Source organism: Oncorhynchus masou, chromosome 19 (assembly GCF_036934945.1).
Source record: "Oncorhynchus masou masou isolate Uvic2021 chromosome 19, UVic_Omas_1.1, whole genome shotgun sequence".
Classification (NCBI taxonomy): Eukaryota; Metazoa; Chordata; class Actinopteri; order Salmoniformes; family Salmonidae; genus Oncorhynchus; species Oncorhynchus masou.
The window spans coordinates 95,143-121,300 of record NC_088230.1 but is presented as its reverse complement, the minus strand read 5'-3'; the positions used below and the strand labels follow the sequence as shown (position 1 = coordinate 121,300).

The 26,158-nt window shown below is 42.1% G+C and overlaps 1 protein-coding gene across 3 annotated transcripts in view; it reads right to left on the bottom strand.

The window, feature by feature from the left end:
• LOC135505687 (serine/threonine-protein phosphatase 2A 56 kDa regulatory subunit gamma isoform-like) overlaps positions 1 to 26,158 on the bottom strand; it is a 39,698-nt gene that overhangs the window by 5,788 nt on the left and 7,752 nt on the right. For 2 of the 3 annotated variants that reach the window (XM_064924731.1, XM_064924732.1), the window contains exons 4-10: positions 2,801 to 3,000; positions 1,110 to 1,220; positions 934 to 1,026; positions 677 to 807; positions 481 to 540; positions 265 to 373; positions 32 to 85 (exon numbers count right to left, since the gene is read on the bottom strand). In XM_064924731.1, the coding sequence (XP_064780803.1) occupies positions 32 to 85; positions 265 to 373; positions 481 to 540; positions 677 to 807; positions 934 to 1,026; positions 1,110 to 1,220; positions 2,801 to 3,000 (758 nt within the window). Of the gene's footprint in view, positions 1 to 31; positions 86 to 264; positions 374 to 480; positions 541 to 676; positions 808 to 933; positions 1,027 to 1,109; positions 1,221 to 2,800; positions 3,001 to 17,168; positions 17,385 to 26,158 lie in introns of those variants that run through there. The other variant, XM_064924733.1, reaches the window with a different exon arrangement.

Below are 26,158 nucleotides of genomic sequence, written 5' to 3'. Positions count from 1 at the left end.
TTCTTGCCCAGCGAACTGGAAGAGGTCTTACCGGTTCCGTGAGGGTGCTGTCCTTCTCTAGAAACTGCACCACACAGTATGCCAGCTAGAAAGAGACAGACAGACACAAAAGAGCATATTAACTACAACTATCATGTTAACAACGCTGGTTAGAACTGGAATGAACATGTATTCCAACCGATAACACTGTAGGCCTATATCAAAAGGTTTTGTTCTAAAGTAGGCCTAAGGCTTCTTTAACAGTAATGGGTCTAGATGCTATACCTGCGGGTGATAGACACTAAGGGACTTGACTTTGTGTAAAGGCAGCAACACCTTCAACAGGAATATTTTGTGCTCCTCTTTCAACGGTAAGGAAAACCCATTGATTATGCTGCAAACAGAAAGACAAAAGGGTTGTGATCAGCAAATCTAATACGGGGAGATTGGCAAAACAACATAGGCACAAAAACTATTTGAAATAATTACAAATTGACATACCTTCCTAATATTTCCAATAACTCCGCTATTCCATTATGATGTTCCGTTTCATAAATGAAGCTGCAAAGAAATGACTGTTCTATCAATTAAAATTACCAAAGACCGAAGCGAAACAGACTAGTGAAATTAATGGTCATTTAAAACATTGCCAACATAGCCCTAATACAGCACTGTGAGATTAGTTCTATTTACTCACCTATAAAATATGTTATTGATCTGTTTCCTGATGTACGCCCTCAGGCCCAGGAACTTGCCGTAGATGCGATGCAGAGTGGTCTTTAGAAAGTCCCTTTCCCTGGGGTCTTCACTGTCAAACAGGTCCAATAGCTGTGGAGACAACACAGTGACCTTACAACACCTGTTCACAACACACACAGAGACACAGCCAGTCCCACACAGACAACATCACATCCCATGTTGCTTTACTTCCAGTGAGAAACAACCCGTGCTTACCTGCATTACAAATTTCTGGTCGATATACTTCTTGGCTACATTTGGTTGAAAGTCTGGAGACTCTAGAAACCGAAGGAAGAACTCGTAGACGAGCTGGAGAAAGAGGAGCAGAGGTGTACACATCACTGGTATGAAACAGTGTGTGTTGATTCACGTGCGTGTGTGTGTGTGTGTACCTGTAGGTGTGGCCACGCTGCCTCTAGCGTGGGCTCATCCTCCTCCGGGTCGAACTCCGCCCCTGTGGGGTTGGACGATGGAGGCAACGTCCTGAACATGTTCACTGCAAACTGAAGGACAAAGACAGACAAGTCACTACACAAAACGCCACACATTACCACCATCAGAGCTATTGAAAAAAATAATCATGACAGGGGTCAATGATTTAGCTTTCAAACCAACTCCAGCACACAAACGTGAAAACGGACATTTTGATTAATGTGTATCAAACTAAATAGAAGATAACAGTACAGACTTTCATCGGACCTCTTCACCCATTAGCCTGTTAATTTGTGCGCTCATTTTTAGATTTCAAAACATTTTCTGTCAACGCAGCCAAAAGATGAATCGCAAACCACTACTGCTGCAGACTAGACAGAGGAGGAAGAAATGACACGACCGTCAAGATGACATTTACCAGGCCTCTCGCTCTCCAGCTCTGTCAAAAAAAACAAGTAGCCTAGATAGTTGCTTTTTTTCACCACTCTCTCAATCTCCCATAACGAATAAGCAGCAGACATCCCTCATCACTCCGTCTGTCAGAGTAGACGCATGCTTCTCTTTATCTCACAGCCTTTTCTCACCTCTCAGAGAACAATACATCCCGCCACACCCCTTGCAGGCCTGAGGTTAGCGTGCACTCACTTGTCAATGTTTACGTTCTGAGAACCCGTTTTATTTTCCCCGAGTGTGTCAGTCAGTCTAATGGACCACCAAGGCACATGAACAGGGAGTGCTTTACCAATCTGAAGCTGATACGTCTAACAATAGCGCACTTATCAAAGAGCTGTCCGTTGTGGCCTATTATAACCATAAAGGACACCTTTTACAGTGCACTTCATCCATCTCTCTCCATACTTTGATGTTAAAAGCAGTGAACACTTCAAAGTGAAGGGGCAAGAAGGGGAGAACTAAAGTAAACCAAGAACATTGTTATGCCGATTTGGCAGCAGCCTTTCATTTTCTGCTGCACTGATCAAATAGAGACAGGATCAGGAGAATAGGGGGAAATTTGCACCTCGATCATCCTCGGCTTCCTGCGTAGCATTGAGGCCTGCTTTGATAAACATCAAAGGCATTAATTCAGACCTGGCTGGCTGACAGGCACACAGGCAGCACTTAACATCTGCAGCCATGTCCACACTGGACTCATTTACATTTAGACTACCCCACAGACTCAGTGTTTCATTCACTCAGCTACGGTAGTAGGCGGCCTGGCCTGCTAACCAGGGCTGAACTGAAGGGACAACGAGGAGGCTATATCTGTTAGAGGTAGGTGAACCCATGATGACGAACACCAATTCGATTTTGTGTCAACTATGTGGACTGAAACAGATTCAGGCCACAGTAGTAGCCCTTGGCTGATAACAGCTAGCAAGTTAATACTGGTAGATAAGAGGCCTAGAGCTAACCGATAAGATTTAAGTCCAGTGAGTGTAAAGGCTTCAGTACGCTTTAATTCAGCTGGCGGCTAGCCGAAGTCGGCTAGGCAAACCGAACGAGTGTGCTCACATACTCCCTTAAAAAGACCAGAATCAATGTCGCTGTGACTAGTCCGATGTTCACCACACAATCAGCATGGAAGGGAAACGGCAAGATAGGCATTTGTAAGTGCATGAGACAAGGCCTTGTCCACTGTGTGTCTACTGACCACGTGCACCACCTCTGGGTAGATGGGCTCTGTGATGACGTTCCTGTTGTGGGTGATGTACTCCACCATCTCGCTGAGCGCAGCCCGCTTCACCTCCTTCCATTTCAGGTCGCTCAGAGGATCCGACAAAAAGTCAAAGAGGACACAGCACTGACGCAGCTTCTGGACAAACAGCTTTTCCTGCTCCCCCGCAGGGACATCTAGGAGGGGGGAGAGGGAGAGAGAGAGAGTCAGATTCATACGTTGTCGTCTCACGAGGGAAATTCCTTTTCCCTGCTTGACAAAATACGCAAAACAAACAAAATTGCAGCACAGGCTGTAGGCAAAATAATGAAATGGAGAGGCTGGGGATCCAACTTTTCCTGGACCCTTCTTCCCAATATAGTGATTTCATGTTTTTTCAGGAGGGAGTACATGCAGCTATTTAGGCAAGCTAAAAGCAGCATATCAAACACAAGTAAGACAGACAGGTAGTCGAAAGCAGCAATGTTATTTTTTCATTGCAAACATCGTCAAAGCAGGGGGGCAGACAAGCAGTCAAAGTAAGTGTTATTTTCCAGCAATTAAGGTTACGATATGGCAGCATAACTGTACATCTTTTAATTGCTTTGAGGATCAGCAGAAGTGATTCCTGGAACCCAAAGAACTGCTGGTGTGTAAACAGTCTAGTTGTTTTCAAGGTCAAAATGTGCAATTGACCATATTATTCACAGGTGGGATCGTCCTTACGACCGGGAAGGAATCTATTTTTCAAAATTAAAAAGTTAAAATTTCCCAAAGAAGAATGGCAGCGGGATGCAGTGCCTGCACGGATAGTAACGTTAGCCGCAGGAGGTGGCGGCGCCAGGATGACGTGTAGCACACGGTAAGTTTTTCTAAATGTTTTTGTATTATTATTTAAAACATACTTGCAGTGAAAGCGCTCAACAAATACATCACATTAGTCATCTAACAGACTCACATCAGAGCGACACACAGAAGCAGCCAGGGTCAACACCCTGCTCAAGGGCACGTAGACAGATCTCCCACAAGGTCAAAAACAAGGACCTGAACCATCAGCCACCGGCCAAAGCTCCCAACCGCCAGGCCAATATCCTCCCCACAGTTCCCAAGAGCTGCCCCCTTTTTCTTGTAAATAAATACAAATAAATAATTCCCCCATCAATCTAAAAAATACCCCACAATGACAAAGCAAAAAATGGTTTAGAAATTTTTGAAATTTAAATCTAGTGAAATATCACATTTGCATAAGTATTCAGACCCTTTACTCAGTACTTGTTGAAGCACTTTGGGCAGCGATTAGTCTGGCGTATTCTTGGGTATGACACTACAAGCTTGACACACCTGTAATTCCATTCTTTTCTGCAGATCCTCAGGTTAGATAGGGAGTGTTGCTGCACAGCTATTTCCAGGTCTCTCCAGAGATGTTTGATCGGGTTCAAGTCCGGGCTCTGGCTGGGCCACTGAAGAACATTCAGAGACTTGTCCCGAAGCCACTTCTGTGTGGTCTTGGATGGGTGCTTAGAATCATTGATCTGTTGGAAGGTGAACCAGTCTAAGGTCCTGAGCGCTCTGGAGCAGGTTTATCAAAGATCTCTCCCTATTTGCTCCACTCATCTTACCCTTGATTCTGACTAGTCTCCCAGTCCCTGCACTGAAAAACATTCCCACTGTGTTCTTGGGGACCTTCAATGCTGCAGAAATGTCCCGGTACCCTTCCCCAGATCTGTCTCGACACAATCCTGTCTCAGTGCTCTACGGACAATTCCTTTGATCTCACGGCTTGGTTTTTGCTCTGACATCCACTGTGGGGACCTTATGTAGACAGGTGTGCCTTCCCAAATTATATGTCCAATAAATTGAATTGACCACAGGTGGACTCCAAGTTGTAGAAACATCAAGGATGATCAATGGAAACAGGAAGCACCTGAGCTCAATTTCTAGGGTCTAAATACTTATGTAAATAAAGGTGGTTTATTATTTGTAATACAATTGCTAAACATTATAAAAACCTGTTTTCGCTTTGTCATTATGGGGTAGTGTGTGTAGATATAAGAGGAAATCGCTTTATTTCATTAACTTCAGAAGAATAAGACAAACGTAACAAAATGTGGAAAAATTCAAGTGGCCGAACACTGTAGGTGGTGGTCTTTGCATGATATGGAAGTGTTCATTCTTTGACTTCAGTATAGTGAATTTTATGGTAATTTAACTGATGGGATTAGTATTGACCTTGTGGGCATGTGCAATGCATGTGGCTTGTCATTTCTATACTGAAACAGGACTAATAAATTCATACATTTCTCAACTAAATGTTACATTTCTCAACTAATTCATACATTTCTCAACTAAATTTTAAAATGATATTAGACGTAGTAAAAGCACTCACATATAGGTAAAGGTAAAGTGTAAAGTGTGTAGGAATCATGGGATGGTAACTTAATTAAAAAAAGAAAAAGGCTGACATTGGAAAGATGAGTGTGTGGGTTTTTCATTTTATGAGGCTAACTGTGTGGAAGAATAACCGATTTGACTTCGCCAGCTACTGTACATGCAGTCATGAAATGTATTTGTGCAAGCCCTACCCTAGCTACAGATGTTAAATCCAGATAATGTGATTTAACCCCAAAATGTTGGTATCCATTATACTGGGAGTTACAGGTTTGCCTACACAAAACGTCAGATGTTTCAACTAACCTGGTATTGGCGATATTATCTTTGTTCTCAATTCACGGAAACAGGAGTCTCAATGTCCATGTCCAGTTGCAGGGGGCCCATTTTAACTTAGAAAATGCTCTGTTATGAAGTATTCAAACAACGTGTACGCCACCATCTTGTCTATTTCAAATATTCTCTCATTGTAAGAGACAGGTGAGTGTCATGAAATGTGGCACTTCAGGGTGGACCCACCGGTCTCAATCAATGAGACCGCGTATACATTGTTGGATTACTTCATGGAGCAAAAACAGATTTAATAACGGGGGCATTTTCTAATTTAAACACTGCAACTGGACACTGACATTGAGAATCCCGTTTTGGTTAAATCACATTATTTGGTGTGAAATCTGTCGCTAGCCTTACCCTCGTAATGAAAGTAGGACTTAAGGGGTGACACACAGGAGACATTATTAGCAAATACCACAATCGTGAGGGTGTGTAGAGAGGAATATTTGAAGGTTAATTTGATTTAATTGCAAAAAAAAATTAATAATAATAAAAAAAGAAAAAAAGAAATCGCCAAATGCTGCTTGCAATAAAGTTCATATTATGTACCATCCTTGTGTGCAGTTCAAAATTAACACCACAAGGTGTCAGTAATAGCATCTGTATAGTCTCGCTTTACTGTAAACAAACCACTGTCTAGGTCTCGTAAGGTGGTCGATAATACACGACTAGAGCAAGCTAGAGGTTCTTTATCCCAGAGAAGTTATGAGGGACGGTAGCATCCCACCTCGCCAACAGCTAGTGAAAGTGCAGGGCGCCAAATTCAAAACAAAAATCTCAATTAAAATTCCTCAAGCATCCAAGTATTTTACACCATTTTAAAGATTAAATCCTCGTTATTCCAGCCACAGTGTGATTTCAAAAAGGCTTTACAGCGGAAGCTCCACAAACGATTATGTTAGGTCACCACCAAGTCACAGAAAAACCCAGTCATTTTTCCAGCCGTAGAGTCACAAAAAGCACAAATAGAGATAAAATTAATCACTAACCTTTGATAATCATCAAATGACACTCATAGGACTTCATGTATGTTTTGTTTGCTAAAGTGCATATTTATACCAACAAAAAAAAACTCCTTTTACATTGGCACGTTAGGTTCAGTAGTTCTAAAACATGCGGTGATTGTGCAGAGAGCCACATCAATTTACAGAAATACTCATCATAAATGTTGATGAAAATACAAGTCTTTACATGGAATTAGAGATATACTTCTCCTTAATGCAACCGCTGTTGCAACCGCTCAAAAACACGTTACAGAAAAAGCAGCCAAAAAGATATCCGCCATTTTGTGTAGTCAACATTAGTCAGAAATAGCATTATAAATATTCACTTACATTTGATGATCTTCATTAGAATGCACTCCCAGGAATCGCAGTTCCACAATACATTTGTTTTGTTCGATAATATCCATCATTTATGTCCAAATAGCTTCTTTTGTTAGGGCGTTTGGTAAACAAATCCAAATACGCGTTCAGGTCCAGCCGAACGTTGGACAAAAAGTTATTACAGGTCGTAGAAACTTGTCGAACTAAGTATAGAATCAATCTTTAGGCTGTTTTTAATCATACATTTTTAATAATCTTTGAATCATAAATCTTCAATCATCTTCCAACCGGAGAATTCCATTGTCTGTAGAAAAGCAATGAAACGAGAGCTACCGCTCATGTGAATGCGCGTCACTGAGATCGAGGCTGCTGCCAGACACCTGGCTCAATCCCCTCTCATTCGCCCCCACCTCACAGTAGAAGCCTCAAACAAAGTTCTAAAGACTGTTGACATCTAATGGAAGCCTTAGGAAGTGCAATATGACCCCATTTACACTGTATATTGGAATGGCAAAGAGTTGAAAAACTACAAACCTCAGATTTCCCACTTCCTGGTGTGATTTTTCTCAGGTAATCGCCTGCCATATGAGTTCTGTTATACCTCACAGACATCATTCAAACAGTTTTAGAAACTTCAGAGTGTTTTCTATCCGATACTACTAATAATATGCATATATTAGCATCAGGGACAGAGTAGCAGACAGTTTACTCTGGGCACCTTATTCAGCCAAGCTACTCAATACTTCCCCCTGTCACCAAGAAGTTAAAACTACAGTATGTTTTTATTTTAACACTATGAAGGCCAAAGGGCTCATTTTGACCCGATATTAATTTAACATTTAAAATGTATTTATGTCCCCACCTTTTCCCTAAGTCTATTTAACACACGTATGTTAGAATATCAATAACTGCTTATAACACATTGTTTGTGATAAGCAGTTAATTAAGAGGACATGTCAATCGAAACATCACATGCAGGTAAAACGGTTACTATATATAAAATGTATCAGAAAGAGCATATTCTGAGATTTCCAAAACACTTACCATTGCCAAGTAACTCAAACAAACAAACAGATGGAAATGGTATTTTAGATAGATTTTTTCCTTATGTTAACCAAGACCTTCATAAACACAAGCAAAATATTATTCTCCCCGTAGCATACATGAAATGTATTTATTACTATTAGAATGTTGAGTAAAAGTGACTACTCTATGGCCTCAACGGGGGTACAAAGAGACCAGACTTTTCTAGTGTTAATAGAAACTAAGTGGTAAATACACCTGGGCAAAATAGTTGCATTTTGGAGGAAGCAGACGAAGAGCTGATTGACAGATTGACGAGGTGTTGATAGCGAGCAGCAGTAAATACTCCACTAACTTTTGAAACAATGTGGCCGTCACACTAGCTCTGTGGTGTTATTTACTGTGCTAATCACATTAAAAAAAACACCATCGCAACACATCACACCCAAGTATCATGATAATATCGTTTCGTGAGGTCCCTGGCATTTCCCAGCCCTAAAGTACAACACTAGTGCTTAAAACAGATTGCTTTGTGGCAAAACAATATGTAGATTAAGGATATTATGCTACTGCAATATCCTTAGTTACAACAGAGAAGGTTGTAAACTAAATCCCCCTACAAGACTTATTTATTTTTGGAAGGTCAATTCAAATAGCCGCTGGGTTTTTATTTCTGTTGTTCAGAAATTTGAGGCAGAAACATAGGCTACATCATGTTGATCAAATTGGTTGAAGGTTCAGAAGACGGTGAGTAAAGAGAGAAACGTGAAGGGGGAGGTTGAGCAGCAGATACATAAGAAATGTGACTAGGGGGAGGGTGGGCAGCAGCTTCCTAAAAAAGTGTAAAATAACATGCATAGAACGGGAATGAGCAAATGATTGATACTCTAATAGTAGGCAGTCTCAGACCCTGAGGCACTCCTGACAACAGCGCTTGCTGAATGAATACAAAATGTAAAACACTTTCAATCATGCTCCAGGAGAACAGAGCGTGACAGCCACCATAGAAGCATTAACTCACAAATAGCCGTTATCAGTCTCATTTTTCTGGATGAACACTCACCTCATGTAGATAGCTAGCTATTGCACACTCATCATTGCCGAGCAGCAGCCTTCTGTGCACTGTGCATGTGATCACCGACCACAAAAACAGCCGGACAGAAATCAAGGTTTAAGAACAAAGCAGCCTCGTACACTACACAGCCATGCCAATCTGCAGAGGACACAGATGCAGTCTGACATGGGTCTCCCGTGGCCTCAGACAGTGCATTCTGGTAAACCACTCAGAATGTTGCTTTTAACCTGTTCAAGTAGACAACTGTTTCTTTATGAAATGTCTGCCGTTCATTTTTTTTCAACTTGTCAGCACTTTACTGACCCACCTGTATCTGACTACTTCTATCTATGCATCACCATCACCACTGAGACAGGCAAGAGACCAGGAGCGCTGCTCTAGGATGAGTTGTACCTTTTAGATCACAAATGTATGGACAGTGGGCCCCGATGATAGATCAGCACTTGATACATATGGCCGCAGATGACAATTCTAATCCCACAGATAGCAATACCCAGGGAAGTTGTTGTTTTTGGCTAAACTACACCCGCATGATGGGTAGCCTAACCATGCCTGGCTAGCTTAGACTCGAAGATGCAGTTATCCAAAATGGAACCCTGTTCTGACACACACACACACACACACACACACACACAAGTTAATGGAGATCAAGGCATCTACACTACCTATGTATTTGGACAGTGACACTAATATATTTAAATATGGCTCTAAACTCCAGAATTTTCATACATCAGTGCTTTACTGTTTAGAAACAAAAGCACTTTATACATCTAGTCCCCCATTTGAAAATGTATGAAAGTATTTATTAAAGAAGTAAAAAGTGTATTATTTGGTCCCATATTCCTTACACACAATGACTATCAAGCTTGTGACTCTACAAACTTGTTTGGTACATTTAAAGCTTGTTTGGGTTGTGTTTCAGATTATGTTTTGTCCAATAGGAAGTGAACGATAAATAATGGTGTCATTTTAGTCATTTTTATTGTATGTAAGCATGAATGTGGTTCCTACCATGAATATGGATAACAATGACAATTGTGAATGGTGATGAGTGAGAAAGTTAGAGGGACCCTGGCGGCAGGTAGCCTAGCAGTTAAGAGCATTGGGCCAGTAACCTAAAGGTCAGTACTTATTGCGCAAAACATGCCCCAAAACAGGATTAAAACAAACTGCGAATGTATCCAACGAGTTTGTGGAGTCACAAGCTTGATGTAGTCATTACGTGCTGGGAATATGGTACACTAACATGCTGACCAGACATTTTGATTTTGCCCACCCCCAACAGACGCGATCAGGACACGCAGGTTGAAATAACAAAACAAACTCTGAACAAACTATATTAATTTGGGGACAGGTCGAAACACATTAAACATTCATGGCAATTCAGCTAGCTAGCTTGCTATTGCTAGCTAATTTGTCCTGGGATATAAACATTGGTTGTTATTTTACCTGAAATGCACTAGGTCCTCTACTCAGACAATTAATCCACAGATAAAAGGGTAAACAGAGAGATTACTAAAAACTTTCAGGCTTCTTCTTTGGACATTATAGTGGTTGGCAACCAACGATAAGGTGCATTACCACCACCAACTGGGTATATGCTCCAAAAACCAATGAGGAGATGGGAGAGGTGGGACTTTCAGCGCAACAAGCTTCACATATAGAACCAAGTTATATTTTAGCGCCTGGCTACGCAGACGGACGTGAGCAGTGCGGGTGCAATGATTGAATAACATGTACAGTACCAGTCAAAAGGTTTGGAAAAGCATTCGAGGTGAAGCTGGTTGAGAGAATGACTACTTTGAATTGTCAATTATATTTTGATCTGATTAACACTTTTGGTTACTACATGATTCCATCGTTTTGATGTCTTCACTATTATTCTACAATGTAGAATATAGTAAAGATATATTAAAAACCCTGAAATGAGTAGGTGTCCAAACTTTTGACTTGTGTACATTTATTTTGCAACACTCGCGGTGTGGTCAGCATTTATGTGAAATTTGTCCAAACACTTATGACTTCTTTAAAATGGGGGACTAGATATATAAATTGCTGTCCTTTGTAAAGAGTAAAGTCAGATATTTATGACAATACCCTTAACTTCTTGGTGACGGGGCAGTATTTTCACATCCGGATGAAATGCATGCCCAAATTCAACCGCCTGCTACTCATCCCCAGAAGATAAAATATACATATTATTAGTAGATTTGGATAGAAAACACTGAAGTTTCTAAAACTGTTTGAATCATGTCTGAATATAGCAGAACTTATTTAGCAGGTGAAAAACCATTCATATACATATATATATATATATACACACACATTGAAATATTTATATATATATATATATATATATAAATATTTCAATGCTTTTTCATTGGGAATCCAGATTTCTAAGGGACCTTCTCTCAAGTCCTATCACTTCCACTGGATGTCAACAGTCTTTAGAAATTGGTTAAGGTTATTCCTTTGTGTAATGAAGTACGGCCATCTTGAACAAGGGTCATTTGAAGTGTACTGTTAGATAGAGGCACGAGACCAGAAAGCATGCTACAGTTTGTATACTTCCTGTATTGAACACAGATCATCCAGTCTTTAATTTTATAGATTATTTACGTTAATTTACAAAAGTAGTTAGAAATGTTTTGGCAAAGTTTACAGGTAACTTTTGAGATATTTTGTAGTCCATCCATCCATCCATCCATCCATACATAACGTTACCATACATACATAACGTTACCATACATACATAACGTTACCATACATACGTTACCATACATACGTTACCATACATACATAACATTACGATACATACAATACATAGCATTACATTACCATACATACATACATACATATATACATACATAACCATAAAATAGATTACCATACATACATTACCATACATACAATACATTACCATACATACAAAACATTACCATGCACACAAAACATTACCATACATACAAAACATTACCATACATACAAAACATTACCATACGTACATTACCATACATTACCATACATGCATAACATTACCATACATACATAACCATACGTACATACATAACCATACAATACAGACATGACCATACACACATACATACACCACACACACAGCTCAAAGGGAACACTAAAATAACACATCCTAGATCTGAATGAATGAAATATTCTTATTAAATACTTTTTTCTTTACATAGTTGAATGAGCTGACATCAAAATAACGCAAAAATGATCAATGGAAATCAAATTTATCAAACCATGGAGGTCTGGATTTGGAGTCACACTCAAAATTAAAGTGGAAAACCACACTACAGGCTGATCCAACTTTGATGTAATGTCCTTAAAACAAGTCAAAAAATGAGGCTCAGTAGTGTGTGTGTGGCCTCCATGTGCCTGTATGACCTCCCTACAACACCTGGGCATGCTCCTGATGAGATGGCGGATGGTCTCCTGAGGGATCTCCTCCCAGACCTGGACTAAAGCATCCGCCAACTCCTGGACAGTCTGTGGTGCAACGTGGCGTTGGTGGATGGAGCGAGACATGATGTCCCAGATGTGCTCAATTGGATTCAGGTCTGGGGAACGGGCGGGTCAGTCCATAGCATCAATGCCTTCCTCTTGCAGGAACTGCTGACACACTCCAGCCACATGAGGTCTAGCATTGTCTTGCTTTAGGAGTAACCCAGGGCCAACCGCACCAGGATATAGTCTCACAAGGGGTCTGAGGATCTCATCTCGGTGCCTAATGGCAGTCAGGCTACCTCTTGCGAGCACATGGAGGGCTGTGCGGCCCCCTCGCCAAACCGATCATGCTGGAGGATGTTGCAGGCAGCAGAATGCTCTGGTAGTGCTCCTCCTTGCACACAGGCAGAGGTAGCGGTCCTGCTTCTGGGTTGTTTCCTTCCTACGGCCTCCTCCACGTCTCCTGATGTACTGGCCTGACTCCTGGTAGCGCCTCCATATTCTGCACACTACACTGACAGACACAGCGAACCTTCTTGCCACAGCTCGCATTGATGTGCCATCTTGGATGAGCTGCACTACCTGAGCCACTTGTGTGGGTTGTAGACTCCGTCTCATGCTACCACTAGAGTGAAAGCACCGCCAGCATTCAAAAGTAACCAAAACATCAGCCAGGTAGCATAGGAACTGAGAAGTGGTCTGTGGTCACCACCTGCAGAACCACTCCTTTATTGGGGGTGTCTTGCTAATTGCCTATAATTTCCACCTGTTGTCTATTCCATTTGCACAAAAGCATGTGACATTTATTGTCAATCAGTGTTGCTTCCTAAGTGGACAGGTTGATTTCACAGAAGTGATTGACTTGGGAGTTACATTGTGTTGTTTAAATGTTCACTTTATTTTTTTGAGCAGTATATATATATATATATATATATATATATGACGGAATTAATCGAACAAAATGACCATTTGTGATCGTTAGCCTCGTTTGCTTTCGCCGAAAAGCCTTTTTGAAATCTGACATATTGGCTGGATTCACAACAAGTGTAGCTTTAATTTGCTATCTTGCAAGTGATTTAATGAAAGTTTGATTTTTATAGCAATTTATTTGAATTTGGCGCTCTGTATTTTCCCTGGCATATCCCAGAGGTTAAATAAAAAGGTGACAATCTGTACAGTCACCTCATGAAACATTTGATGTCAATTCCTAAATGTTGGAAGAGAGAATAGCATCACTGTCCAAACACATGTAGGGGAGTGTATACAGATATGCTGTATATAGGCTAAGCCCTAACACAAAAACACATGAGATACTGGAGGAGGGAGACTGAACATCCAACAATAACATCACACCAATCACACAACCTTATCACAGAGGGGAGAAAAAAAAAGGAAAAAAAACTGCCTGGCAATGTCAGATTTTCCCAGTTCCCACAGCATGACCAAGAGGCCGTGTCCGAAATGGTACCCTTTTCCCTATGGAATGGGATACTTTTTACTAGAACCCATTTTTCTGATGCAACCCCATAGAAAATCCTGAAGAAAAGGTTGCGCAAACTGGGACGGGGGCTGTTGATCATAGAACACAGCAAATCGAGCCTTTCACTCAAAATATAATACATATGCGTATGAAATATGAGTAGTGCACCAACCCTAATGACTGGCCAAACTGGAAAATTCCATAACATAACTAAGCCTAAACCTATGTTTTTCCACAAAGTAAAAATACACTACCTGACAGCCCTGTTCTAACATGTCCCTGTCAATCTCCTGTTTCCCAACACTGCTCCTGCTATGGTACATGCCGGTGTCAGGTGTGTTGAGGCACATGTTGTGCTAACACGGTTGTCCTATGATCCTCCATGCCTACCGTACCCCTGCTCTCCTTACAACAGCATTAGGGTTTCTCAACACGCCTAAAACATTCAAGGGATGCGCTGTGGCGCCACACACAGCTAACAGACAGACACATGGCCTTTATGCCCCCACAGGCATTTACAGTTTAAGAGAAAGCATCTGAACATTTGACAGGTGTAAAAGGCAAGAGATCAAGGATCCCCTTCATCAGAACTCCCAGTGAACACAAGCACATCTGAAGGGAGGTTGTTGCACAGACCCCGATTCAGCCAAGGCACTTGCAGTGGAAAGTCTGTTTAACTCCAGTAACAAGCTTAAACTGAGTCTCTGCAACAGCCCCGTAGTGTGGCTAGAAGTGCCTGCTCTCAATACTTTAGGCCAAGATGAAAGTGTGCCCTCCCTAAACAAACTGCTTCGAATGTTTGTACCATTTAGATGCCGAGTAATGGCATACATGCATTTCTCATGACTAGGTATAGTAACAAGTCCCCACCTTGAAGACAAAATGGCAGTGTCACTGCTGCAGTGACTCACTAAACTATTCGCAACAGTGCCAGTGGCCATTAGCTTCTATGAATATTTGAACAAATGCTGATGCTTAATGCATTAACCCCACAAAAAAATGTAATGACATCTGAGGCCCCAGGTGTCTTAGCATAATTTACAGTACTAGTCAAAAGTCTGGACACCTACTCATTCAAGGGTTTTTATTTTTTAATATATTCTACATTGTAGAATAGTGAAGACATCAAAACTATGAAATAACATATGGAATCATGTAGCAACCAAAAATAGTTTAAACAAATCAAAATAATGTTCAATTTTAGATTCTCGAAGTAGCCACCTGTTGCCTTGATAACAGTTTGCACTCTTGGCATTGTCTCAAGCAGCTTCACCTGGAATGCTTTTCCAACAGTCTTGAAGGAGCTCCCACATACGTTGAGCACTTGTTGGCTGCTTTTTCTTTACTCTGCGGTCCAACTCAACCCAAACCCTCTCAATTAGGTTGAGGTCGCGTGATTGTGCCAGCCAGGTCATCTGCTGCAGCACTACATCACTCTTCTTCTTGGTCAAATAGCCCTTACACAGCCTGGAGGTGTGTTGGTCATTGTCCTGTTGAAAAAAAAATGATAGTGGGACTAAGCGCAAACCAGATGGCATGGCGTATCGCTGCAGAATGCTGTGGTAGTCATGGTGGTTAAGTGTGCCTTGAATTCTAAATAATTCACAGACAGTGTCACCAGCAAAGCACCATCACACCTCCATGCTGCACCGTTGTAACCACACATGCCGAGAATATCCGTTCACCTACCCTGCGTCACAAAGACACAGCGGTTGGAACCAAAAATTTCCACTCAAACCAAAAGAGAGATTTCCAGTCTATTGTCCATTGCTCGTGATTATTGGCCCAAGCAAGTCTTCTTATTGTCTTATTGTCTCCTTTAGTAGTGGTTTCTTTGCAGCAATTCGACCACGAAGGCCTGATTCACGCAATCTCCTCTGAGCAGTTGATGTTGAGATGTGTCTGTTACTTGAAGTCTGAAGCATTTATTTGGGCTGCAATTCCTCAGGCTGGCAAACATAATGAACTTATCCTCTGCAGCAGAGGAAACTCTGGGTCCTCCTTTCATGTGGTGGTTCTCATGAGACCAGTTTCATCAGAGCGTTTTTGCAAACGCACTTGAAGAAACTTAGTCTGACATTTTCCAGATTGACTGACCAGGTCTTAAAGTATAGGACTGTCATTTCTCTTTGCTTATTTGAGCTGTTCTTGACATAATTTGGACTTGGTATTTTACCAAATAGGGATATCTTCTGTATTCCACCCCTGAAAGAAATTTCACAAGTTAACAAGGCACACATGTTAATTGAAATGCATTCCTGGAGACAACCTCATGGATGAGAGAATGTCAAGTGTGCAAAGCTAAGGGTGGCTATTTGAAGAATCTCATTTTTTATTTGTTTTAACACTTTGGTTAATACATGATTCCAATTGTTATGTCATAGTATGATGGTCTTTGCTATTATTCTACAATGTAGAAAACAGTAAAAGTAAAGAAGAAACCTTAAATGAGCAGGTGTCCAAACGTTTGACTGGTACTGTATGTGCATAATCAAACGAGATAAGTGTAGTGTCCCCACCAGCACATAGTATGGTATCTATAAACATTTACTCATATTGCAACAAGGAAACCAAACAGGATTATTACAGGACGCAATGACAGTAGACACACACTGACTTGAATTGTTCATCTCCGCTTATGTGGGGCCTACATTTAACAGGGGACAATTTATGTTGATATCTACGGTGTTCTGATAGTCAACCCAGAAGCAAAATCAATTTATTCATCTCAAAAGTCACGCGCACGATAGTCTGCGTCTGCTACTGTTGTACTAATTTTCCCCTTCAAAAGCTACAGTGTAACACCGAGGGGACGTATGAAAAAGAAACCATTTCCACTGCGAAGGGAGGACTGCAAGACAGAACATAGCCAAAGGGCACTGCCGCTTTAGGGTAACACTAAACACATGCAAACGGCTGTGACCTCACTTCCTTTGACGTCAGCAGTCTTGGTGGGGGATGGGAGAGGCAGAAGGCAGTAAAACTAGCCCCCCTCCCATCGCTGTCTCTCACTAAGCGATCCTAGTCGTTTTCATAGGAAAAACACGCACAACCTTTTCCTGCTCCAAATACACCCCAGTTACGCAGACAAAGATAAAAAGACACCCTTCCCTGTCTCCTAAAGCAGGCTTTACTTTCAAAACGGTTGATCTCCAAAGTACACTAAAAAGCTACAGATGGTAAATCGCAACATTCTTGTCCACCTCCCCCTAACACACACACACACACACACACACACACACACACACAAAAAGCCAGCCAGCTAGCGTTGCTCACCTCTAAAATGCATGAGGGCCACGGGCTGGAAAGGCCCATTTGAGTTTGGTGAATCCAGAACCATCGCACTGGCAGCTCTAGTACATGTCAACATCTAGGGGCTGGGGAGGAAGAGATAGCCCAGGCTAAGTCGAGGAGCCAACCTCCATTTTAGCATCAAACACTCAGAGCAGAAAATAAAGCTCTGCCCTGCTGCTGGAGGGAAAAGGCTAGTTAGTGACGTCATCTCTCTAGGAAAGAGCCCGATTGGCCAACCTGGGTCACATAGGGAAGGCTGTCAGAATGCATAACCATGAGGCAGGGGATTGGCTGGTGGTCTGGGGCAGGACCTTTGCTCTGATTGGAGCAGAGGCAGGAGGTCTGGCTAACTGAGGCACAGCTAACCTTTCCCCTCATTTATTTTTTATTTCCCTCAGGCTCACACACATCTACCCTACAATAAATTACATTCCCAACAAGCAGAGTTTTTGGCTTATCCTAATACATATCACCTCCCTTATCTTCACTCCAGGAAAAGCATAGAGAGTCCATTGATACATCATAGAAAGGTCAGTTCTATACGCACACTGACATTTTTAAGCTCTTTATCTGGCCTTTCTGGAGCCACAACACATGGATTTCCCCTCAAAACATCACACAATGACAGTGAACAATTAGAGATGTGAAAAATAACCAAGACTTGAAGGGAAGCATTGATTATCATTCAGTAAAAGGCTGTTATAAACACAGAATTCACTGCTGACGTGTGTGTGGACAGATGGCCCAGGTGTGAGAAACAGGAAGCCACGATTATACAAAAAACAGGAAGCCAGTGAGCGAGTGTGCTCTGCCTCAGCTGCTCTCCCAGAGTGAGCAGTTACAGTGCTTTACACCAACGCAATGTCCCCATCTGCACCACATAGTGCACCCACAGCAATGGCTCACATCCGTCTATTGTTCTTAGTTGTGTATCAGACTTTTCTGCTTTATAAGACTTTGACACGAGTGTAGACTGACTAACCACGTTCATTGTAAGAACAAAGTTTCATGTTTTTAGTGTCACATGCACAATTACAACAAATTGCCTTCCTTGCTCGTGCTTTCCCAACAATGCAGTAATCAATATCTGTAGTACTATAAAAAAAAATGAATACATACATAAAAGTAGAACAAAAACACGAGATAGAAATAAAAGCCTGAGAAAGTAAGCTACAGTGTATAAGTTCAGTTCCAATACCTTATTTACAACGTGCAGGGACACTGGAGTGATAGAGGTTGATACTGTATGTATGCATGCATGCATAGGGGTAAGGTGACTACGCATCAGGATATGATAAAAAGAGTAGCATCGGTGTATTTGATGACTGTATGCGAGAGTGTGAGCAAATTTAGTGAGTGTGTTGGAGTGTCAGTGTGACTGTGCGAGTGAGTGTGTAGTGTGCGCGTATGGAGTGAGAGTGCATAGAGAAAATAAAATAGAAGAGTCAATGTATTCCTCCTACTGTGGTTGATGACCTAAATCTTTAGGTGAAGTTAGTCATAGTGCATCCAGTAAACAGAAAACACCAACTAAGCGGGACTTCTTGGCTTTGTTTGTAACAGGTAAAACAGAACTTGACCCGGCAGGTTAGCTGCTGAATGTTTTCAGTCTGAACTTTGTAGGTCCTGGGCTGGGTGGCTACAGGAAGGTGTGAGGAAGCATTGATGTTGCTATTGACTCATTTCTCAAGTTATTGATAGAGACTTGCAGCGTTGTCCTTTGTTAACTACATTTGGAGCTCCATCTGTTCTGCTCAGTCTCACCAAACATAAAGCAGACGTTGTAGCACTCATGCCGTGGACAGATTTGACTCAATTGGAAATCATCCGAACGAGTCCACTCACTATCATCCCACTGTCTAGTCATGGGGCATTCTCCTGTCTGAAGAGCTGTTGTTCTTCTGATACAGACCAAATAAGCGCACGCCTGCGTGAACGAACACACTTTCTCTCCAGCGGTCTGCGGTTATCCTCTAAACTCTACTTTGGCACACGTAACCGGGCTCCAGTTATTTATAAACTCAGCCTCTACATCTGTGCAGAACGACGGGGTTGATCTTGTGACTGACTCTGGCTATTAACGTTAAAGTCTGTTTTGAGGCGATTTCAAAGAGGAGTCAACGACAGGAATTGAAGACTGAAACCGCTGACCCTCGAGGTTCTACTGACCTCGATTACTGAACTTGAAGCCATTTATCATCCAGCCAAGTCAGTGAACTTTATCCACTATGAGACCACAGTTCCCATTTCCCCCCAACAGAGGGAGACGGAGCGTGAGAAACTATCCCTCCCAGGACAGTTCCTCTTTCCACACTATCACCAGCTGTTTCTTCGTTCACTACCTTTTGGCAAACACTTGCAGCTGGAGAGTTGAGGTGAATTTTTAAATATTTTTTTAAAGGCACCGGTCTGAAACACTGGTGTTGCTGTCCCCCAAAATAGCATGTTTGTCATGCTTATCAATTATCCTGCGACTGTGGCACAGCTCTTTTCAAGCATTAATCACCAAATGAACACGATGCATACTGCATCTTCCACTCAGCAATAATGTGAGGTGGTATCAGGCATCTTTTCCTGCCTATAGACTGCTGTCCAAAAGAGGCACTTACTAGAAGAACTAACTTTCCAAAAGCAGCCCTCTACTACATGTAGCCCAAGTCTCCGGAGTGAGCACTTTGGTAAAGCTCTGAAAACAAGCCTTTTCTGACTGCCTGTCAGGAAAGGACCACATCCATGGCCCAATACTTGGAGAAGCCCTCGTTGCTGGGCCGCTGGACGTGCCCAGCTGTTATCACGAATCAAAGCTTATGGAATGTGTTGTAAAGACCATAGTAAAACCAAGATAAAAGGTCCTCCATGATCAGAGAAAACAGTCCTTTGTGTCTGACAATGTAGGCTGTCCAGTGTTTCCCAAGTATTAAAATTTAGCAGCGGTGGCTCTAAAGAGACAAACTTTTAAAGGGATAGTCGTTAGCTCAAATGACTTGAAGTCTATAAGAACAGCTAGCATGTCAATGCGCTAACAAGCAATTCACTAACCCTAGCAGCCATGCACCCCCCAAACCATTGCCACCGTTGCTGAAAAAAATCCCAGAGGGAAGCACTGCGGTCTGACAGAAGACATAGGGAAGAATGAGAGGTGAATACAGGTCATGACACCATATCACTACTGAGGTAGCTGGCTTGGTTGGCAACTGTAACAAGGCAACTGTGGTGTGTGTGTGTGTGTGTGTGTGTTCGGCTGGATTGTTGCCAAAGCTCCAGTCTAGACTGAGTTGAAGCCAGATAGCGGCTCTCTACTTTGCCCTAGAGGTTTGGTGGTTCAGGTGATGGTAGAATAGCATGGAGAGGATCCACACAGTGGTCCAAACACAGCTACATTAAAACTCTAGAAGCTCCAAAACACTCTGCAAGACTGCATCATCTCTCCTGTAAAATCCCCTGGATTTGCACACTGTGCACTTTCCACATCTTTAAAAGTTTGGCCATGGAGAGCCAACTTAGTGCCAGTCACTCAAAGTAGTAACATGATAGCATAGCATTGGACATGCATCTGCCAATGCTGACATTTTCCATGAGAGGAGCAGGGGATGAGAGGTGGGTTGCAGTTGTACACTGGAGCTCCCTGCCAGCCACCCGCTTATCTAGGCACTGGCAGCATCCTGAAACACAAGGACCCACAGCATTAAAGCCTTATCTCTGGATTTTCCCTAAATATAGACACTTGAGTTAAAACAAGCAGTCAGTCACTTACATTTAATGTTACCATGGCTTGCGCAACACCGTGGCGGTGCGTTTTATAGCAGGGCAGTGTGGATTTTCAGACACACACAGAGAGAGAGAAGAGAGGGATAGACACGGTGTGATTTACATCAGATAAGAATGCAAGCAGACTGAGATGGCAGGCAGCTATGTTAAGGCTGAACTTAAAGGCTAAGCCAAGGCCAGGGGACAGGCATCAGTAAGGTGGGCTGGGAAACCAAACCTTACCAAGCCAAAACATGGTTCTGTCCTGAGAGACTAGTTGACTAGTCAATCAAAAGTGGTTCAAAAGGGTTGGGAAATCTTCTGTTAGTATCGGATATTGAAGATGGCGATGACATCGTGATGTGACAGACAATGTATAGCCCATTTCAACTTGACCAGCACCACGCAGTAAGGAGCTGACCGGGCAGCCAAGTGGCCTATTTCTTTGCTATAGCCTGCATAACCTATTATTTCAAGATGTTAAACAATTTACAGAATGCAAGAGAACAATGTAGACAGATGTAAGATTTACACCAAGCAGTGCAAAATGTCCAGTCAAACCTCCCCCAATCCCTCTCTGAATGTTGGAAGATCTGGGTCATATAGCCAAAAAGCCAAATTTGGTATTTTCTCTCCATTAGATATGAATATGACTTCGGTTTTTTATGCATACTGGCTTTGTCCCGCCACGCTACCTCATGATCAAACAATGAATTATCTAACGGAGTTCTAGGCTATAAGAAAGTTAAGTTGTTTATGAATAACATAAAAACAATTGGCCTAAGGTAATGAGAGCGGTAGAACAAACAAGAGCAAGATAGAAAAATCAAAAGATAGTTTGAACAAACCTTACAGTTGAAAGCCTAGTCAATTATACAATAAATTATTCATTGCTGTTGTGAACAAAATTACCAAAAGCCAAATCCTACTAATTAAAAAACAGCCTATCAAAAGCATTAAGTTAGTTATGAAAAGTAATTCTCAAATAAGCTATTCAAATAAAGTGTTTAATGTCCTAAAATTGCAGCTTTCAAAATGGGAACAATTGTGAAAGTCAGAGTCTACAGGTGATTCTCTCACAGCTTTATTTTGAATGACAAATATTACAGGCAACAAGAAATGAAATTGAGCAAACAAGATCAAGATGGAAAAATCTAATGAGAAGTCAAAAGATACAGCTGAGTAAAGCTTATGAAAATACATATGTAGAGTAGGCCTTTTTCCATTGCCTATTGTTAGCAATGTAGGCTACAGCGTATAGAAGCCCAGGCCTAATAAGAATGTAAACTTAGTCAGCGATGTGAATTATTTAATAGTTACCCAGTTCTGGGGACAGCAGAGTTGCGTGCTCTGCAGATGGGAACCTTGATGATTTTAGCTGCCTTTCTCCCTCATATATATATATCTCTCAAAAAAATAAAAGGGAACACTAAAATATCCTAGACCTGAATGAAATATTCTTATTAAATACTTTTTTCTTTACATAGTTGAATGTGCTGACAACAAAAATCACAAAAATGATCAATGGAAATCAAATTTATCAACCCATTGAGGTCTGGATTTGGAGTCACACTCAAAATTAAAGTGGAAAACCACACTACAGGCTGATCCAACTTTGATGTAATGTCCTTAAAACAAGTCAAAATGAGGCTCAGTCGTGCGTGTGGCCTCCACGTGCCTGTATGACCTCACTACAACGCCTGGGCATGCTCCTGATGAGGTGGCGGATGGTCTCCTGAGGGATCTCCTCCCAGACCTGGACTAAAGCATCCGCCAACTCCTGGACAGTCTGTGGTGCAACGTGGCGTTGGTGGATGGAGTGAGACATGATGTCCCAGATGTGATCAATTGGATTCAGGTCTGGGGAACGGGCGGGCCAGTCCATAGCATCAATGCCTTCCTCTTGCAGGAACTGCTGACACACTCCAGCCACATGAGGTCTAGCATTGTCTTGCATTAGGAGGAACCCAGGGCCAACCGCACCAGCATATGGTCTCACAAGGGGTCTGAGGATCTCATCTCGGTACCTAATGGCAGTCAGGCTACCTCTGGCAAGCACATGGAGGGCTGTGCAGCCCCCCAAAGAAATGCCACCCCACACCATGACTGACCCACCGCCAAACCGATCATGCTGGAGGATGTTGCAGGCAGCAGAATGTTCTCCACGGCGTCTCCAGACTGTCACGTGCTCAGTGTGAACCTGCTTTCATCTGTGAAGAGCACAGGGCACCAGTGGCGAATTTGCCCAACTTGGTGTTCTCTGGCAAATGCCAAACGTCCTGCACGGTGTTGGGCTGTAAGCACAACCCCCACCTGTGAACATCGGGCCCTCATGGAGTCTATTTCTGACCGTTTGAGCAGACACATGCACATTTGTGGCCTGCTGGAGGTCATTTTGCAGGGCTCTGGCAGTGCTCCTCCTGCTCCTCCTTGCACAAAGGCGGAGGTAGCAGTCCTGCTGCTGGGTTGTTGCCTTCCTACGGCCTCCTCCACATCTCCTGATGTACTGGCCTGTCTCCTGATGTACTGGCCTGTCTCCTGGTAGCGCCTCCATGCTCTAGACACTACGCTGACAGACACAGCGAACCTTCTTGCCACAGCTCGCATTGATGTGCCATCCCGGATGAGCTGCACTACCTGAGCCACTTGTGTGGGTTGTAGACTCCGTCTCATGCTACTACTAGAGTGAAAGCACTGCCAGCATTCAAAAGTGACCAAAACATCAGCCAGGAATATTAGGAACTGAGAAGTGGTCACCACCTGCAGAACCACTCCTTTATTGGGAGTGTCTTGCTAATTGCCTATAATTTCCACCTGTTGTCTACTCCATTTGCACAACAGCATGTGAAATTTATTGTCAATCAGTGTTGCTTCCTAAGTGGACAGTTTGATTTCACAGAAGTGTGATTGACTTGGAGTTACATTGTGTTGTTTAAGTTATCCCTTTATTTTTTTGAGCAGTGTACACACACACACACAGTCTATTAAAAATATTTTGAGTTACAATTCATAAAAGGACATTCATTAGGTCCTAATCTATGGATGTCACAAGACTGGGAACACAGATATGCATTGGTTGTTCACCCCAAAAAATAAAGTAGGTGGGTGGATCAGAAACCAGTCAGTATCTGGTGTGTCCACCATTTGCCTCATGCAGCATGAAACATCTCCTTCACATAGTTGATCAAGCTGTTGATTTTGGCCTGTGCAATGTTGTCCCACTCCTCTTCATAAAAGGTTGTGCGAAGTTGCTGTATATTGTTCCAGTTCCTGCCATACTGTCGTACACGTCAATCCAGGGCATCCAAACATGCTCAATGTGTGAAATGTCTGGTGAGTGTGCAGGCCATGGAAGAACAGGGACATTTTCAGCTTACAGGAATTGTGTTCATGCTGAAACATGCAATGCCGGTGGTTGAATGGGCCCTCAGGATCTCATCACAGTATCTCTGTGCATTCAAACTGCCATCGATAAAACGGAATTGTGTTTGTTGTTCGTAGCTTACGCCTGACCATAACCCCACCATGGGCACTCTGTTCACAATAGCAAACCGCTTGCCCACACAACACCATACAAGTGGTCTGCGGTTGAGAAGCCGGTTGGAAGTACTGCCAAATTCTCTAAAATGACGTTGGAGGCGGCATATGGTAGAGGAATGAACATACCAGTCTCTGGCAACAGCTCTGGTGGACATTCCTGCAGTCAGCATACCAATTGCATGCTCGCTCAAAACTTGAGGTACAGTGCCTTGCGAACGTATTCGGCCCCCTTGAACTTTGCGACCTTTTGCCACATTTCAGGCTTCAAACATAAAGACATAAAACTGTATTTTTTTGTGAAGAATCAACAACAAGTGGGACAGAATCAAAAAACAGAAAAGTTTGAAATATCCAATAAATGTCGTTCCACTTCATGATTGTGTCCCACTTGTTGTTGATTCTTCACAAAAAAATAGAGTTTTATATCTATGTTTGAAGCCTGAAATGTGGCAAAAGGTCGCGAAGTTCAAGGGGGCCGAATACGTTCGCAAGGCACTGTATCTGTGGCAGTGTGTTGTGTGACAAAACAGCACATTTTAGAATGGCCTTTCATTGTCCCCATCACAAGGTGCATCTGTGTAATGATAATTATGTTTAATCAGCTATGCCACAACTGTCAGGTGGACAGATTATCTTGGCAAAGGAGAAATGCTCACAAACAGGGATGTAAACAAATTTGTGCACAAAACTTGAGAAATAAGCTTATGTGCGTTTGTAACATTTCAGCAAACAATAAATAAGCTTTGCTGTACAATTAAAATGTCAAATACACTGCATTTCAAACAGTCAGCAATAATCTAAATTATTTCAGGGCCTGTGAAATGCTACCCAAGCTAAATATAAGCCTTCCACAAACGTAATACCTTTCAATAATTTAATCAAAATAGTTTAACCCGTCTTTTTTGCAATAGTCACTGATCTGGCTTTCAAGTCAGTCTACGAAAATGGCCTTTGTTACAAATTTAACCAAAACTATGCATAACGCACATTCACTAATAATGACTAACTTCTTGTTGCAGGTGTTTTAGAAAACTAACACAGGTCTCAAACAATCTCAAGCTCGTGTGCTATTGAGTCGCCAGCTAATCTTTATATGTCAAGTTTAGCCAATCATTTTTATCCATTTACTAGCCAACAAGGCAGAGCAGTTGAATTTTTATGAACACACTTCAGTGTCTCCCCAACTGTTTAAACAGCATATTAGCCTGTACACTTTGTTCAGATGTTGAAATTTAGGGGCCTAGCTTATTTCTAAGAACGAGTTGCCAATTCCTTATATAACATTGTGTTCTATGTTTATTGCACATTTATTAAACAGAATAGACAGCAAGTATAACAGTCATTGGCTAAAATGCAGCTACTGGTACCACAACGCTGCACGTAACAAACCTCGCATTCATTTTCCAGAAGCAATGTTCATTGATGCTCCCGCAATTTGAGTAGTTGAAAAATAAAAGGGTCTCGTTAGAGAGGTTCACTTCTCTAACACAGTAAAATAATGTCTCCATTTGTTTCGGTGTCTATATGACCAATAATGTTGGACCAAACCTGATAGACTTGAGAGTTCAGTGTGTCAAATCAGAGGGCCTGTTGTCCGGGCCTCTGGCAGTCTCTATGGGGGTGCCACAGGGTTCAATTCTTGGGCCGACTCTCTTCTCCGTATACATCAATGATGTCGCTCTTGC